This window comes from Serinus canaria, chromosome 12, assembly GCF_022539315.1.
Source record: "Serinus canaria isolate serCan28SL12 chromosome 12, serCan2020, whole genome shotgun sequence".
In the NCBI taxonomy this organism is placed as follows: domain Eukaryota; kingdom Metazoa; phylum Chordata; class Aves; order Passeriformes; family Fringillidae; genus Serinus; species Serinus canaria.
Window position 1 is genome coordinate 11,745,919 of NC_066326.1, and position 13,932 is coordinate 11,759,850.

At 53.4% G+C, this 13,932-nt stretch overlaps 1 protein-coding gene across 3 annotated transcripts in view; it reads right to left on the reverse strand.

The window, feature by feature from the left end:
* The window catches only part of NCKIPSD (NCK interacting protein with SH3 domain), a 47,781-nt gene extending 41,573 nt beyond the window's left edge, over positions 1-6,208 (reverse strand). For all 3 annotated transcript variants that reach the window (XM_030227890.2, XM_050979243.1, XM_050979244.1), the window contains exon 1: positions 5,969-6,208. In XM_030227890.2, coding sequence (XP_030083750.1) covers positions 5,969-6,139 — 171 coding nt within the window. In that variant the 5' untranslated portion in view covers positions 6,140-6,208. The remainder of the gene's footprint in view (positions 1-5,968) is intronic.
* Between the last annotated feature and the right edge of the window lie 7,724 nt (positions 6,209-13,932).

Below are 13,932 nucleotides of genomic sequence, written 5' to 3' on the forward strand. Positions count from 1 at the left end.
CAGTGTCACTCCACCTCTGACACAGGAGTGACAAGACCACACCACCAATGCTGCTCATACCTGGGTGTCCAGGCCACAAAGACAAATTTTATCCAGTAACAAAAACCCTAACTATTTTTAATTGGAGTAAAAGTGAGAAGAACATGTCTTCACAGCCAAGACTAAAGATCATTACCACAGCTCTACTTTAATCATTCTGGACCGTGAAAGATTGTAGATCTTCTAGCTAAAATTTCAAGTGTTTAGCTACAGTAATTAGAAATGGCTATAATTCCCCCGACTATGTAATTTAGTCTCAAGAATAAAACTTCATCTTAAAGCACAAACAGCTCTGACACAACAGCATCTCTGCTATGGTGAGACCCCAGAGAAAAATGCTTCGTTCTTTCACTTTCTTGCATGTATCAAGAAACGCAGCCTCAGCTACAAAGCACTACCAGCTGCTCATTCTCCAAAATAAAACTTTATTTTTAGCCTAAGCACTTACTCAGGATCTGTGTGAGTATTGCAATTAAGCTCTCACGCCCATTGAAAGCTCTGTCAAACCTGCAGCAGATGACAAATAACGCTGCAGGCTCCAGCGCAGGGGACAGTCCGTACAACAGCCTGTACAATCACCACCTGTTCAGGAACAACGACAGCAACTCTGCCAAGGGTCAGGAGCACCACCTTTAAAGCTGGATTTTAAGCAGATAGAGGGAGAAACTCAAGCAAACAACAATTGCCAAAACTCAGTTTCCAGCAAGCCCAGGGAGGGTGTAATATCTCCCTCTCTGGAAACATTCAAAACCCACCTGGACACATTTGTGTGTCACCCGCTCCAGGTGGCCTTGCCTTTGCAGGGGGTTGGACTGGATGATCTCCAGAGATCTTCCAACCCAAACTATTTTGTGAATGACAATGTACAACCAACTGGGGAGCTGAAACTCTATGATCTTTAAAGTCCCTCCTGATTCAAGCTATTCTACGATTCTAACTGCATTCCACAACCATCATTGTCTCCATGGCAGTGTGGAAGGTTTGACACTACCTGAGCAGCCACAGTGATCCCACACAGCACCAGCCTTGGCACATGCTGCTCCATCCCTGAGCAGCATGTGCCAATGCACATGAGATCCTGGCAGAGAAGCAACACCACTACAAACAAGTTTTCCAGCAAGCCAATGAACTGAATTAACTGAGAGTGGGGATGACAAGAGCAGAGGCAGCTTAGGGGAAGGATGGACAGCAGGGCTGGGTGTAGGATGTGGGATCAGGCTGGAAGAGTGGCCATGAGCTGTGAGACCCACACTCTGAACCCTGGCACGCCCTGGTCTGCAATAAAAGGCAGCCCCTACACTACCTCACTCTGCACCACACAATTCCAGTCCTGAACCCAGGTCAATGCTACAACAAGAAATAGGGCAGAATGGTTTGGGTAAACAGAGAGTGCTCAAATGTCACTCCCTGACAGAAACCTGTCTTCTTTACAGCTGGGGAGGTGACACACCACTCCTGTGCCTGCCTGCTCAGGACTACCTGTACTCTGCCACTATGCACTTGCTCGTGCTGCAGGAGAATTTTAGTTGTTGCTAGGCTGCACAAAGCAGCCTCTTATTTTTATCACACGTCTGTTTATTCTTGTAGAAAAAGATACTGCAAACAGCAACCCAAGGCATCCTCAAAATGCTTGTTACACTCTTTGCTTGGCTCCCTTTTCTTACCAGACAGTCCAAAGCTTTTTGGCCATCAGCATACACACCTTTGCACCCAAACAGACCTTTCCTTGCTCCTCCAGAGGTACAATGTGAAAGCATGAACAGAGACTAAAAATCCACATTACAAACAACTTTTCAGTTATTCCAAATAAATTTAAGGTAATTTTGAAAAGGATATCAATAATAATTTCAAAGCTGTTTCCTAATAGCTTAATACAGCTGAACATCCAGCAGGCCAAACCATTCCCACTTCATCAAGGAAACATCTCCCTGTGACTTAGCACTTATTTTTGCACTCCTGACATTTACCAATAGAGTATTTTAAAGCTGCCATTCTCCTCCCCAGCATTTAATGTTAACACATTCATTGACAGGCAATGAAACCTGGGTCAGTGCAGACACAAGACAAGATCAGTTGTGGTGCCAGATGAAGCTGAGAGCTGAAGCAGCCTTGCTGCTCCTGGATGTGGGTCCCACAGCAGGAGCAAACCACCACAAGCAGCCCCTGTCCTGCCAGGAGCAGAGCAGACCAGCTTTCCTGGCAGGAAAGTGTCACCCATACTCAGCATCCTCCAGGACAACCACTCCCTCTGTGCTCCTGGTGCTGCTGTGCCACAGCCTGAAATCTTGATCCAGAGCTGGAATAACTCCACATTCCCATTACAAAATTCCAGGTTCTATCATCATAATAATAGCAACATAGAGCTATTTATCCCACAGAAAGGAACCTTATTATTTGCTAGACTTAGCATTTGTCCCTTCCTGACACTGAGTGAACCTCCTGTGCCTAAGCAAGTTTTCCAAATTGAATCTTTTACAGCTGCACATAAAGCTTTGAAAAGCCTATCTTCTGGAGTGACTGTCTGACTCCAGAGGACACCCTAAGCTCCATTTTAATCGCCACATTTTTCTGCCACTCATACATCACTTAAGCATCAGCACACAGCTGGAGACAAAAGACCAACCTCATGCTGACAGGCACCTTGCCATTCAATAGGAAGGCCTGGCACCTGAGCAGACAGTTTTGCTGCAGCAGTATTCACCTGGCATTAGATATTAGCACATTTCTTGCTCCACCAGTAGCTGGAGGCCACTACCCTCATGCTGTCACTGGCACAGTGCTAGGTGCACATTTTCACTTGTCTGGCAGCAGCACCCACAGCTCCTGAGTACATGACCTTGCTGGGCACTATCATGCCTGCTGGTGTCAAGGCCTCCCAAGATCTCCACCAAGGGCACGCAGAGCCAGGGCAAAGCCACGTGTGAGGCCACTGTTCCAACAAGCAACTCTCTCTGTGTGCAGTCCACAAGCTGCCCCATTCAGCAGCAAAGCCCAGTCCTCCCCTCTTGCTGCTTTACAGCCTCAGCATCTATCCCCAGAACAGCACTCGGCTTGAAATGACTCTTAATAACCCAAACAGGAGCTAAAAGGGAACTACAGAAGAGTAAAATCAGCAGGAATATCAGCTGAAGTTGGGCATTTCTAATTGACTCAAATTAACTTCACATCATCTGCACATTCTGGTGCTCTGGCTGGGCCCCAACTTGTTTCTTAGGGGCATTCTAAGAAGGATTTGTTGGTGAAGCTTTCCCCCCTCCCCACAACTAACTCTCCTTTAACCGCAATACTGAGCCATAAGGATTTCAATACAAAATCCTGCAAAAAGACATCAGACGAATATAAGCATTTAAAAATAACTGGGAATTATTTTTTTCTTTTACAGAGGCCAAGGCATCAATATCCCATGTCTAGGAAAGCTGAGAAAAAGATCCTGAAATGCAAGAGGAGCTCAGAAGAAAACAAATGTTCCTAATAGTGCACAGCAGCAAGAGCAGCCCAAGCCTCCCTCGTGAGGTTGCTGTGAGAGGCTGTGACTGTTCCCCAACTTATTGCCCACCTGGAGCCTAAGTGCACTGCTGAGGAAGGCCAAGCTTACCTTTACAATGGTGACTCCTGTTGGCCACGCTCTCTCCCTGCTAACACCAATCATTAGCCGTGCTTTTCCCTGCTGTGATTGGGGCAGCATTAATTACCTCCCAAACCACTGGCACTAATTGGTCTCGGTGCCCTTATTAAACTAAAACTGGGTGACAAAATGTTTGCACTCCTCCTGGACATTAAGCAAAGAGTCTCAAGCACACTCTTGGTGAGCAGATGCTTTCTGCCATGAATAAACACATGTTCTGACTTCATATCAGCTCTTCAGAGCTGGCAAGATGCAACAACAGAAAGTCAGTCACAGACACGCAGGATGACTGCATCTGCAGAGCAGCAAATTAGATCCTGCTGCTTCACACATCATCAACAAATTCAGGTGCTGGAAATTTAATGGCCAAAACACAGATGAGCAGATGCAGGGAAGACTCTGTTTCCTGCAACAAGATCTAAAGGCATTTGGGAAAGTTACATCTAAACTAGAGGGAATTCTCACAAAGTCACCAGCAATGCTGCTTTAATATCAGTGCATTACTAACATGTCAGGAGTTAGCCTGGCAGTTTGCAAGCTGTGTTGAGGCTGTAGCAAAATATAATGTTAGAAATGAATGTAAAGTCATAGAATAAATACTTTTCCTGTAAGATTTTGAGATGCATACTAGCAAGGTACCTGCAAGAAAAACTGGTATGAGTGAGCAGCCTAGGAGAAGGCTCCTGCACCCACAGCAGCAAGAAGACGTCATGCCACACAAGCAAATGAAGCAAGAGACTGCAGAGAGGAAACTCATGAGCAGCAACCTGGAGCTATGCCACTGTGGGGTTTTAAAATCTAGCAGCTAATAAGGTCTTTGCTCTGTAACTAAATAGCTCCTGTAAGGAGCTTATTAAGGGCTTATTGATACACAAGATGTCCCCTTCCGTCAGGCCATCCTGCCAGGCTGCAGAAGAGCCCTGGCTTCACAGAACGAATGGACCAAGCAGCCATCAAGGAGACCTGGTGTTGCCCTGACACACATACACACTCTCCTGTTAATGCTTGTCTCACTGGAGTGTTCTGCAAAGCCCACACCCACACTTACGTACAGCCTGAGTTACTGCTAATCAGAAATTCAATGGCATCTGAAGGAGCAGCAGCAGCACACTAAAATAAAGAGGGTTGTCACCGTTTTCAGACAGATGCCAAAAGGCCCCTTTGTAACATTCACATGCATTTCTGTGCAGTTACCCATTCACTGATTCAAAGAGTCTTCAGCATCCAGGTCCTACAGATATCCTGTGGCCCAAAAGTACCAAAAATTCATGGCCCCCTCCATTAATTAATTCTATATGAAATGCCTATTTTAATTTTAGAAGCCATGTTTTCCCTCAGAAGCCTCCACTAAGCAGCCCCTGCACTGTACAAGCCGCATGTAACCTCTTTCCCATGACCCTTGCATGGCACAGGGCTCACACCCCAGCAGCAAAAGGTGCACTCCATCCTCTGACCCCAGTTAGGGCCACAGCAGGTGCTCGGACCTCGGGCAATTGCTGGTATCACCAACCTGGTTGGCAGTGCTGCCATGGCTTCTCCTGGCCCCCAGGACAGCAGAGGTGTGCTGTGGGTGTCGTGCTGTGTTAGTGGAAGGAGGACAATCACCCCTCACTATCCCTGCAGTGTGGGGGTACCACACGCACAGAGCCAGCCCCCAGGCTGAACAGCCAGCACGGAGATGGCCATAGGAGTGCCACTAACTTACACCAACCATGGCTGCTGGCCGGGAGACTCCGGTTTACCTGTAATCATGCTTACTCCGGGGAAGAGAATCCCCCTCAGCATCTCACAGGGATTTTCCTATCTTCCTCTCCCAGTTCTACAGGAGTGAACAGCCCGTTAGACTTGCAGGCCCTGGAGATGCGTATCCAGCCCCCTTCCTCGGGATGAACCTGCTGAGCTCTCACTTTGTCCCTGACCCGCAGGGCTGGTGCTCCCAACCTGACACCACCGGAGATGTCTCCGGCCTCCCTGCCACCACGGGATTCCCATCCCACCGTGTCCCAGACCGTTCCCGCCTGCCGCAGGCACGGCAGGGGCAGCCACGGCCACAGAAATCGCACACCCGTTTCCCCAGCCGGGCCAGCGGCTCCCGGAGAAGACACGAGACGGGCATGAGCGGCTGGAGCTGGGCTGCTCCGAGCACCGGGCAGCTGCTCCGAGCACCGGGCTGTGCTCTGCCACCGCCCCGGCACAAACCCAGCCTGGGACAGCCAGGCAAGCCCCGCTGCCTGCGAGGGGCCAAGGCAGCGCCGCCTAGCCCCGGGACCTCCGGCAGAGCCGCCCCCGCCCGGCCCGGCCCACCTGCAGCCGCTGGAGGTAGGAGGCCGGCGCGTAGCCCGTCTCGCCAGAGCCGGCGCGGGTGACGAGCCACCAGTGCTGGTTGCTGCGCTCCAGCAGCAGGAAGGTCTCTCCGGCGGCGAAGGGCAGCGAGTTGGGCTCGGCCGAGCGGAAGCTGTACAGAGCCCGGTACATGGCGGCGGCACTGGCACCGGCAACACCGGCACCTCCGCCCGCCCGCCCGGACCGGACCGGACCGGGCCCGCCCCCGCCAGCCCCGCCCACACGTCGCTGCCGCGCCCCGCCCCCCCCCACGCGGTACCGCCCCCTGGCGGCGCGGAGGCGCCACTCGCCCCGCCCCGCCCTGCCCGCCCCGCCCAGTCCCGTGCCGCCCGCTGCGCCGGCAGGGGGCGGCAGCGGCTCGCTCAGCGTCCCTGAGGCGGCGGAGACGGCACCGAGCCCTGCACCGACCCCCGGCACCGACCCCGGCACCGACCCCCGAGGGGCCGTTGGCAGGATCCATAAGCACGGGCGCTTTCCCGGCACCGGCCCGTTCGTGTCCCTCCTCAATCACACGCTTGCCTGGGTCACTGCTCCGGCCTACCGCCCATCGCCCACCCGCGCCTGGCCCCTCTGTCCCCCGCCGTGGCCCAGCTGGCCCCAGGCACGTCGCTTCTGCCCTAAATCCGCCCGTCCCGGCCAGTGTCCCCCCAGCACGCCTCCTCTCGGAATGCCGTACTGGAGCACCCGGTACCACTGAGCCCCCGAAGTCCTTGTGTGCCCGCCAGTCCCACCCTGGGTGTCACGAGGGCTTCCCTCGGCGAGCTCCCCTGGGCAAGTCCCGTTCACCACCATTTCCCCAGCATGGATCGGAGCACGACCAGGGCTGGCTCTGACCCGCAGCGAACACAGTGACCTGGCAGGCGGCCATGGGGACGTGGGACACATGTGTGGGAACAGTCCATGAGGCCTGTTCTTCATGAAGACACAGCAGCCCCCAGCCCCATTCATCTCCTTACCCCATTCCAGGAGAACAACCCTTAGGGACACTACCCCCAGTAGCCCAAGACCTCTGCAAGCCACCCCACCTCCCCAAGACATCAGCGGCTTCCCTTGATCCCTGATGCCCAGGAATCTGAGCCCTTCTTGCTGTCCCGGGGGAGTGGGTGGCAGCCCTGCAGGGCATGGTTCCCCCTCCCTTTTCCACAGACAGGGCTCTCTCCATGCTGCCCTAGGAACAAGCCAGCACAGACAACCTAGGAGCAGGGTGGGTGGAGACGTGGTTACAGAACCCCAGTGGGACTAGTACATACTCCTGCAGCCAAGCCCACCACAAAGACACCCCTCTCACCCATGCTGCCCACCCCCACCACCCTGCTGGGATGCAAGAATGCAGAGATGGAACAGTCCACAGGTCCCTGCTCACAGTTACAGGGGGATTTAACTCATCCAGAAACCATTCACAACCCAATCCAACCAGTAGTAATACAATAAAAAACAGGCTTGCAGCAGCCACAACCCCCTGCCTGCTCCCAGCACAGCCCACCCAGGCCCTCACTTTTCCCAGCCCTGGCAGTGAGATAATTCATTCTGATCCTGGTTACGCAGGGATGGAGGATGGAGTGGGAGTGAGCCGTTGCCTAGACTCCCCCACTGCGGCGGGTACCAGGAATCACTGCGGTGTATGAGCTGGAGTTGGGCACACAGGCTGAAAAAACAGCGGGGTGCTTCAACTGAGAACTGTGAGATGTAATCAGGGCTGAATCCTTCAGGAGCCCTTCAGGTCTGGACTTCCTGCCTGGTCATGGTCCCTTCCAGATGCCCAGCAGGGAACAGCATGATTGTGGGAAGGGCTGGGCAGCTGGGGATCTTCACTGCAGGAGAGAAAACGTTCCCATTTGTGGAGTCATCCGTATCCCAAGGGAACAGAATTCTCTGCTTGCTCACCCCCTGCCTGGTTTGGCTGCAGTGTTCACCCTGCCTCTGTGTCCCCCCCTCCAGGTGAGCCCTGGCCATTCCCTGGCACAAGCCCAGCTGTTTGTGCTGGAATAACGGTGCTTTGTTTCCACGAAGTCGGCAGCACAGGCTGTGCTGGCAGGCAGAGGCAGCTGAGGGGGATGCTGGCACCCACCAACCACCTCCCACGTGCACAGCAGCAGCAGCAGCAGCAGCACCCCAGTCTCTTCCTGTCCTCAGCACAGCATCCCAGCTCTGCCAGACAGAGTCTGGGAAGGATTTCCTCAGTAAAGGCCCCCTTCTGCATCTGGGTAGAATGCAGAGCCCAGAACAAGTTCCTGCTGCTGAGGAATCAGCTCTAAATTGCAAGTGCCGAGTGATTTATATTGGACAGGGAGGGGCAATGAACAAGGATCCTGCCGCATCACTTGCAGGTGACTTTTAAAGCTGAACTTGAGACCCCAGGAAAATAATATTTGCACCCCATGCCCTCAAGAGTCTTGGGGGACTGTGATCACTGTAAGCCATGAAGGGCTCAGTGCATGCGTGGCAGCCCCCACACTCCTGTTTTCCTCCAAAGCTGTGGAGGGGAAGTGTTGCACAACAGCACTCATATGATTGGAACACAAACTTGCCAACTCCACATACACTTATATAATTCTGCACCGTCTGCTCGTCAACACGTTGCAAAACAGCAGTGGGATCAATCGCTCTACTTTTAGGTATACAAATATTATTGCACTCCCACCAGCCCTCTCTGGGTGAAAAGTCATGGGGGTGTGAGGTGTTGTGAGGACCCCAGGCCCACAGCACTGGGGACAGTGTCCTCAGTGTGTCCTGCAGGGGCTGAGGGTGTCCAAGGCCAGGACGGCCAGGCATGTCCTTATTTCCCAGTGTCTTGATGGACCTACCTCCTGGAAAACCTCACTAAGAGGCTGTGTACATAGGACCCTCAAATTGCAAACATCAGTATCACTTCCAGAAGATCGCACTTCTCCAACTACATCTGCTCCCTTACGGGAGAAGCCCCCAAATTTGTGTTGCCTGCAGGAAGCTGGGAAGGCGCTCTGCCGGGCAGGAGCAAGCCCTGCTCCTGCCCCTTGCAAGGAACACAGTGATCTGTGCTGAGCCCGAAAACACCCGCGAGGCGCTGCTCTTTTGACGGCCGCTTCCCCGCAGAGCACATGTGGAGAAGCCGAAGCTGCCGGGGCAGTGGGTGGCTCTGGGACCGATCTGTTCCGCCTGCCTGCCGGGCCGAGGTGCCCGCAGGGCTCCTTGCGCAACCCGTCCTGCACAAAGCCGGGGCTGGCTGGGGCCCAGACCCCTCCTGTGGCCGGAGGAAGGAGCAGCCAGTGCCTGCCAACAGCTGCACTTCCTAGAAACGAAGAAGACAGAAGGTCGGGAGAGTTGAGGGATGGTGGAGGGGGGCCCGGGGGATGCTGCGGGAAGGATTGAGGCGCTGCAGGTTGCGAGGCGAGCAGCGCACAGCCTAGCCTGCCCTGTAGCTTCTCTTCAGGAAAACAAGCTCTTTGGCTTCACACAACAGCTCCCTGCTCTTTGTTAAACTCTGCTCATGTCCAGACCTGAGGAGCCCCTTGCCAACCCACACACTCTGTGGGCCGGCACTGCTCCTTCCCAGCTCTCCCTCCTGGGGCAGCTCTGCAGGCTCCAATGCCGTGCTGTGGAAAACAGTGGCTCGGGACAGTGTCACTTTCTCTGCCACCAACCCAACAGCCAGACAGAAGGCATTTGGGGGGTGAGGAAAGTGGAGCACAGGGGTAAGGTGCTTGGCAGTGAGAACACCACTCCCTAGGCTGTCCTTCCAGCTGCAGGGCTGCCGGGTGAAGGGCTGTCTTGGCTCCACATCTGTCTCCGAGCAGGCCAATGCTGCCTTGCCCAACACCACCCTGCTCACGTCCTTTTCCCATTGCATGTGGGAAGAGTTGCAAAACAAGGGGTTGTCCGGGGTGCAGCAGTGGATCCTGCCTCTGTGGGCAGAGGAGCTCCTCTGCTTCTCTTTCCAAGATAAATTGGAAGGGCTCCACACAGGGCCAAAGCAGCGTGTCACAGCTGAGCTGGTGGGGACACCACTCTGGTGCAAACCCAAAAAAAGAGAAAACAGAGCCCATCACCTCATCTGGAGCTGGCAGCCCAGCATGCCAGGCAGCAGCCTCCACCATGTGAAGCTGTTATCAAGAGTTAACCTTTCCTGGCCATATGATTTGTGGGGCAGGAGGGACAGGGACCATGGCTCTGCTTACATCCTTTCCATGAGGAGGAGCCCTGGGCTGGTGGGTGGGTGCAGCAAGCCCTGGTGAGCAGGTGAGGGGTGCTGGGATGGGGATTCCCACTAGTGGAACATGGCGCTCAGCCTGGTGGGAGTTGTCTCCAGGGTTTGCTCTGCTCATGCAGGTGTCTGATTTGCAAGCTTCGAACAAAGGCCAGGCAACAGAGGGCTGGGGGAGCCCCCTTAGCCAACCCTCATTTCCATACCATTGAAGGAAGGTGGCTTTGCTCCCAGGCAGGGATACAAGCCATTAATTCCCTGCCCCCTCTGCTCGGCCCTACATGACTCCAAGGCTTAGGCACCATTGGAGATGGCCTCAGGACTGTGCAGGACCCTCACCTGTGCCAAGGATGGATCCATGCACAGGATGGACACACAGTGGCCCCCAGCCCCACTACAGCATCACCAGTATTTTAGCCTCCAGTTAAACTTCAGCCCACCACCACTAGAAACAGGGAAGGCACAGCTGCTGGGCCACACAGAGCACCCACTGTCTCCAGCAGTGGGTGCCCCAGACGCATCAGGGCACAGGGTCCCTCTGACCCCGTGTGCTGAGAACCACCATGTCCCCAGTGGCTTGGATCTGAGCCCTTTGCAGGCCCAGGGCCACAGAGTGAAACCACTCTTCCCTGGGCAGGGAGTGCAGCAACTTCTGGCTGCTGCCCTGTGAGACGTCACTGCTTGGCAACAAGGAAATACTTTGTTCTAGCTCCATAAAAGGCATTTGTGTGTCCCTCCCCACTGGCACAGGCCCAGATCGGGGAAGAAGTCCAGCAGCTACTCAAGAGGCAGCAACTCAGGATGGGGACAGCGCAGGGACAAAGGTGCCCTCTCCTCCAGCAAGGCCAGGGGCTGTCCCCTGCCTCTTCTTACTTCTGCCATTCCCAACCCTAGTGCCAGGGAGGCTACTTACCAAAAAATCCTGGCAGATCTACAGAGCATCACTCACCCCCCACCTCAGTCCCCAGTGCCCTGCCAGCAAAGCAGAGCTCAATTCACTGGAGAAACCGGTGCCAGCTGCAGGAATGTGTTTCATCTCTAGCCAGCTGATGCATGGCAATTCCCATCAGCCACCCCAGTTTTGGTCTAGAAGTGACCTATTTATGTAAGGCAAGCTCTCCACAAGCCTGGGCCTGGTGCAGCATCCTCCAGGGGCCGCCATAGGAAAGCAGGAGCAGGTATCTAGGGACCTGGATCTAGCCAGGCTGGACTCATGCTGTCTCTCATCCAGCCCCTGCAAAGCCACAAGTGCAGGGTCAGACCCAGCACGCTGCAGCCACCCTGGTCAATGGCCCTGCTAGGGCAGGGCTGGCAGGAAAAGGTGGGTCTTCTCCAAGCATCAGGAAGCAGACAGGGAGGAGACCAGACACAGGGGAGCCTTGAGGAATAGGGACGTGCACTCAGCATTGTCCTCCATAGAGCAGAGGCTGCAGAAACTACAGAATGAGGGCCCTCTGCCAGGGCACAGGCTGTTCCAGCTCCTGTCCCCCATCCCAGCAGCAGGGCTGCTCTGTGCCTCTCTCATGGCGCAGGGCTCCTCAGGACACATGAGGGAACCAGCCCAGCTGCCCCTTCCCAGTGCCCTTTCTGGCACAACCAGCACAGAGGAAAGCTCACAGTAAAGGGAGGACCAGAGCTGTGGGGAGCCATGCTCAGAGCATGCACACAAACAAAAAAAGCCCTCCAGTCTATTCCTGCGCACAACTGCTGTTCTCCCATTATTCCACCACTCTGTCCTCTGCCATGGTCCAACAGGCAGGTGACCACAGCCACCCCAACCCCTGCTCATCCCATTTCTGTCTTCCAAGAAGCCCAGGCACAGGGCTGGAGAGCCATTTACAGGGATTGTGGGAACCCCAAACCCACCCCAGCACGTTGGCAGTTACACAATTGTCTTTTCACAGATAAGGAATTGCTCAGAGGGATGCGTGCAGAAGAGCATGGAAGGAAAAGAAACCTGCTCTTGAAGTTTGCAAGATAGTATCTGATTTAGAGGTACTTGCACAGGGGTTGCCCCTTTCTTAACCTTCAAGGATGTGGCTTCAAGGAAGGGATTTTTCCTCCTGATGTTTTGCTGTTACATAACTCAAAGTAACTAATGAAAAAGGTCTTCTCTGTTCCTGCTCCCTCCCTCCCAGCTGCTGCAGCACAGGAAGCTCCCAACCACCTTGTTGCTTTGGAGCCCTGGCACAGCACCTCTTAATCCTCAGACAATATTGGCATGAGGATTTTAGCAGTGCTGGCCTAAGCCCATAGGTCACTCCATCTTCCTGCAGCACCAATTGCACCCAAGGGTTTGCTATTCTGTATGGACGCCCCCAGTGCTCCAGGTCTGGCTGCTGACACCATACTGCTGCTGAAACCATGCCTAGCTGAGCTTACCCTGCTGGCAGTGTTTCTGCAGCTCCCTGCCTGTACCCAGGGCCGTGTCTGCAGGCTTGTTCTGGAGGCAGCTTGCATCAGAGCAAATGCGATTGTTCTCATCGGATTTTATGAATTCCCTCCAGAGTTCCTACGTAACACAAGTACATTAGGGGACTTTATCCCTGCTAATTTCAGACGACAAAGTCAAACCATGTATCAGATGAATCTGCACAGGGACGCTTATTCATAAGTAGCAGCAATGATAGGGGACTACAGTGTCTGCCAAGAGACTCGTCATTAGCTCATTAGCAGAGGACATCACATCCTAAACTGGAGAACTGAAAAGGAAACATCACCTTGCAGCCATTGCCACTCTCCTTGTGCTGGGTGCATCTTTGAGTGCTGCTCATCAATGCTGAAGGCATTTTGCAGTTGAGATGCCAAGAAGTAGCCCCATCCTCCCCTCTTGCCCATAGGGTTTTTGCAGCCAGCGTCAGGAGTGGTTCACAGGGCCCTGTCAGCTGCACTCACCACTGGAGTCTCACCCAGAAGCAACACACAGCCTGTTCATGATGGACAAGACCATCTACAGAGACAACAGCCCCTGTACTGGCATAAAATACTGAGGTGACTGCAAGATCCAAAAATACCTGTTTAAAACCATCATCAGTTGGTGCCTGAACACTGTGGAACAACACAAACCTGAACAAAAACCAAAGAATAAAAGCCCACCCACGAACTCATGTACAAGCAAAGGTTAAAAACTTCTTTAAAAAGTACAAAGGAGCACAGGAGAGCCATCAGACAGACTTTGATCAGGAGAACTTGATAGCAACTGCTAGGGAATATGAAACTGAAGCTACAGGGCTATAGCAAACTTAAGAAGGTGACTTTCCACAAGCAGATCTGCAGCCTTCCTGTCACATCCCACCTCTTCTCTAAGCAAGCCTGCAGGCAAAGTACAGTACAGGGAGATGATTCACCTGACTCTTCTGTACAAACTGACTACTTCATTTGGATTATCTGTAACAAGAACTTTCCCAGCCTTACCTCAGCATTTCCACACCCATTTTTCTCTTGCACTATCATGATGGCGTACATCCTGTATCTAAAAATGGTTAGATAAATGCTTCTTGTAACAGAACCGTTGGTTTAGTTACTCTGTTATTTCAGTTACTCACTACCCTCTCACTTTCTGATGCTTCCTTCCTGAGAGTTTGTCCCAAGATTTTAAGCTGCTTAAGGTTTCCAGGCGTGGCAGCTCTGCCCTGGCTGCTGCTGTTGCAGCTATTCCTGTACAAGTTTTACACATTATGCCTCAGCTTAGGTTCAATAGCATCTCAAGCTCTCTAAAAAGAGGTTACACAGCCTCCTTCTAGAT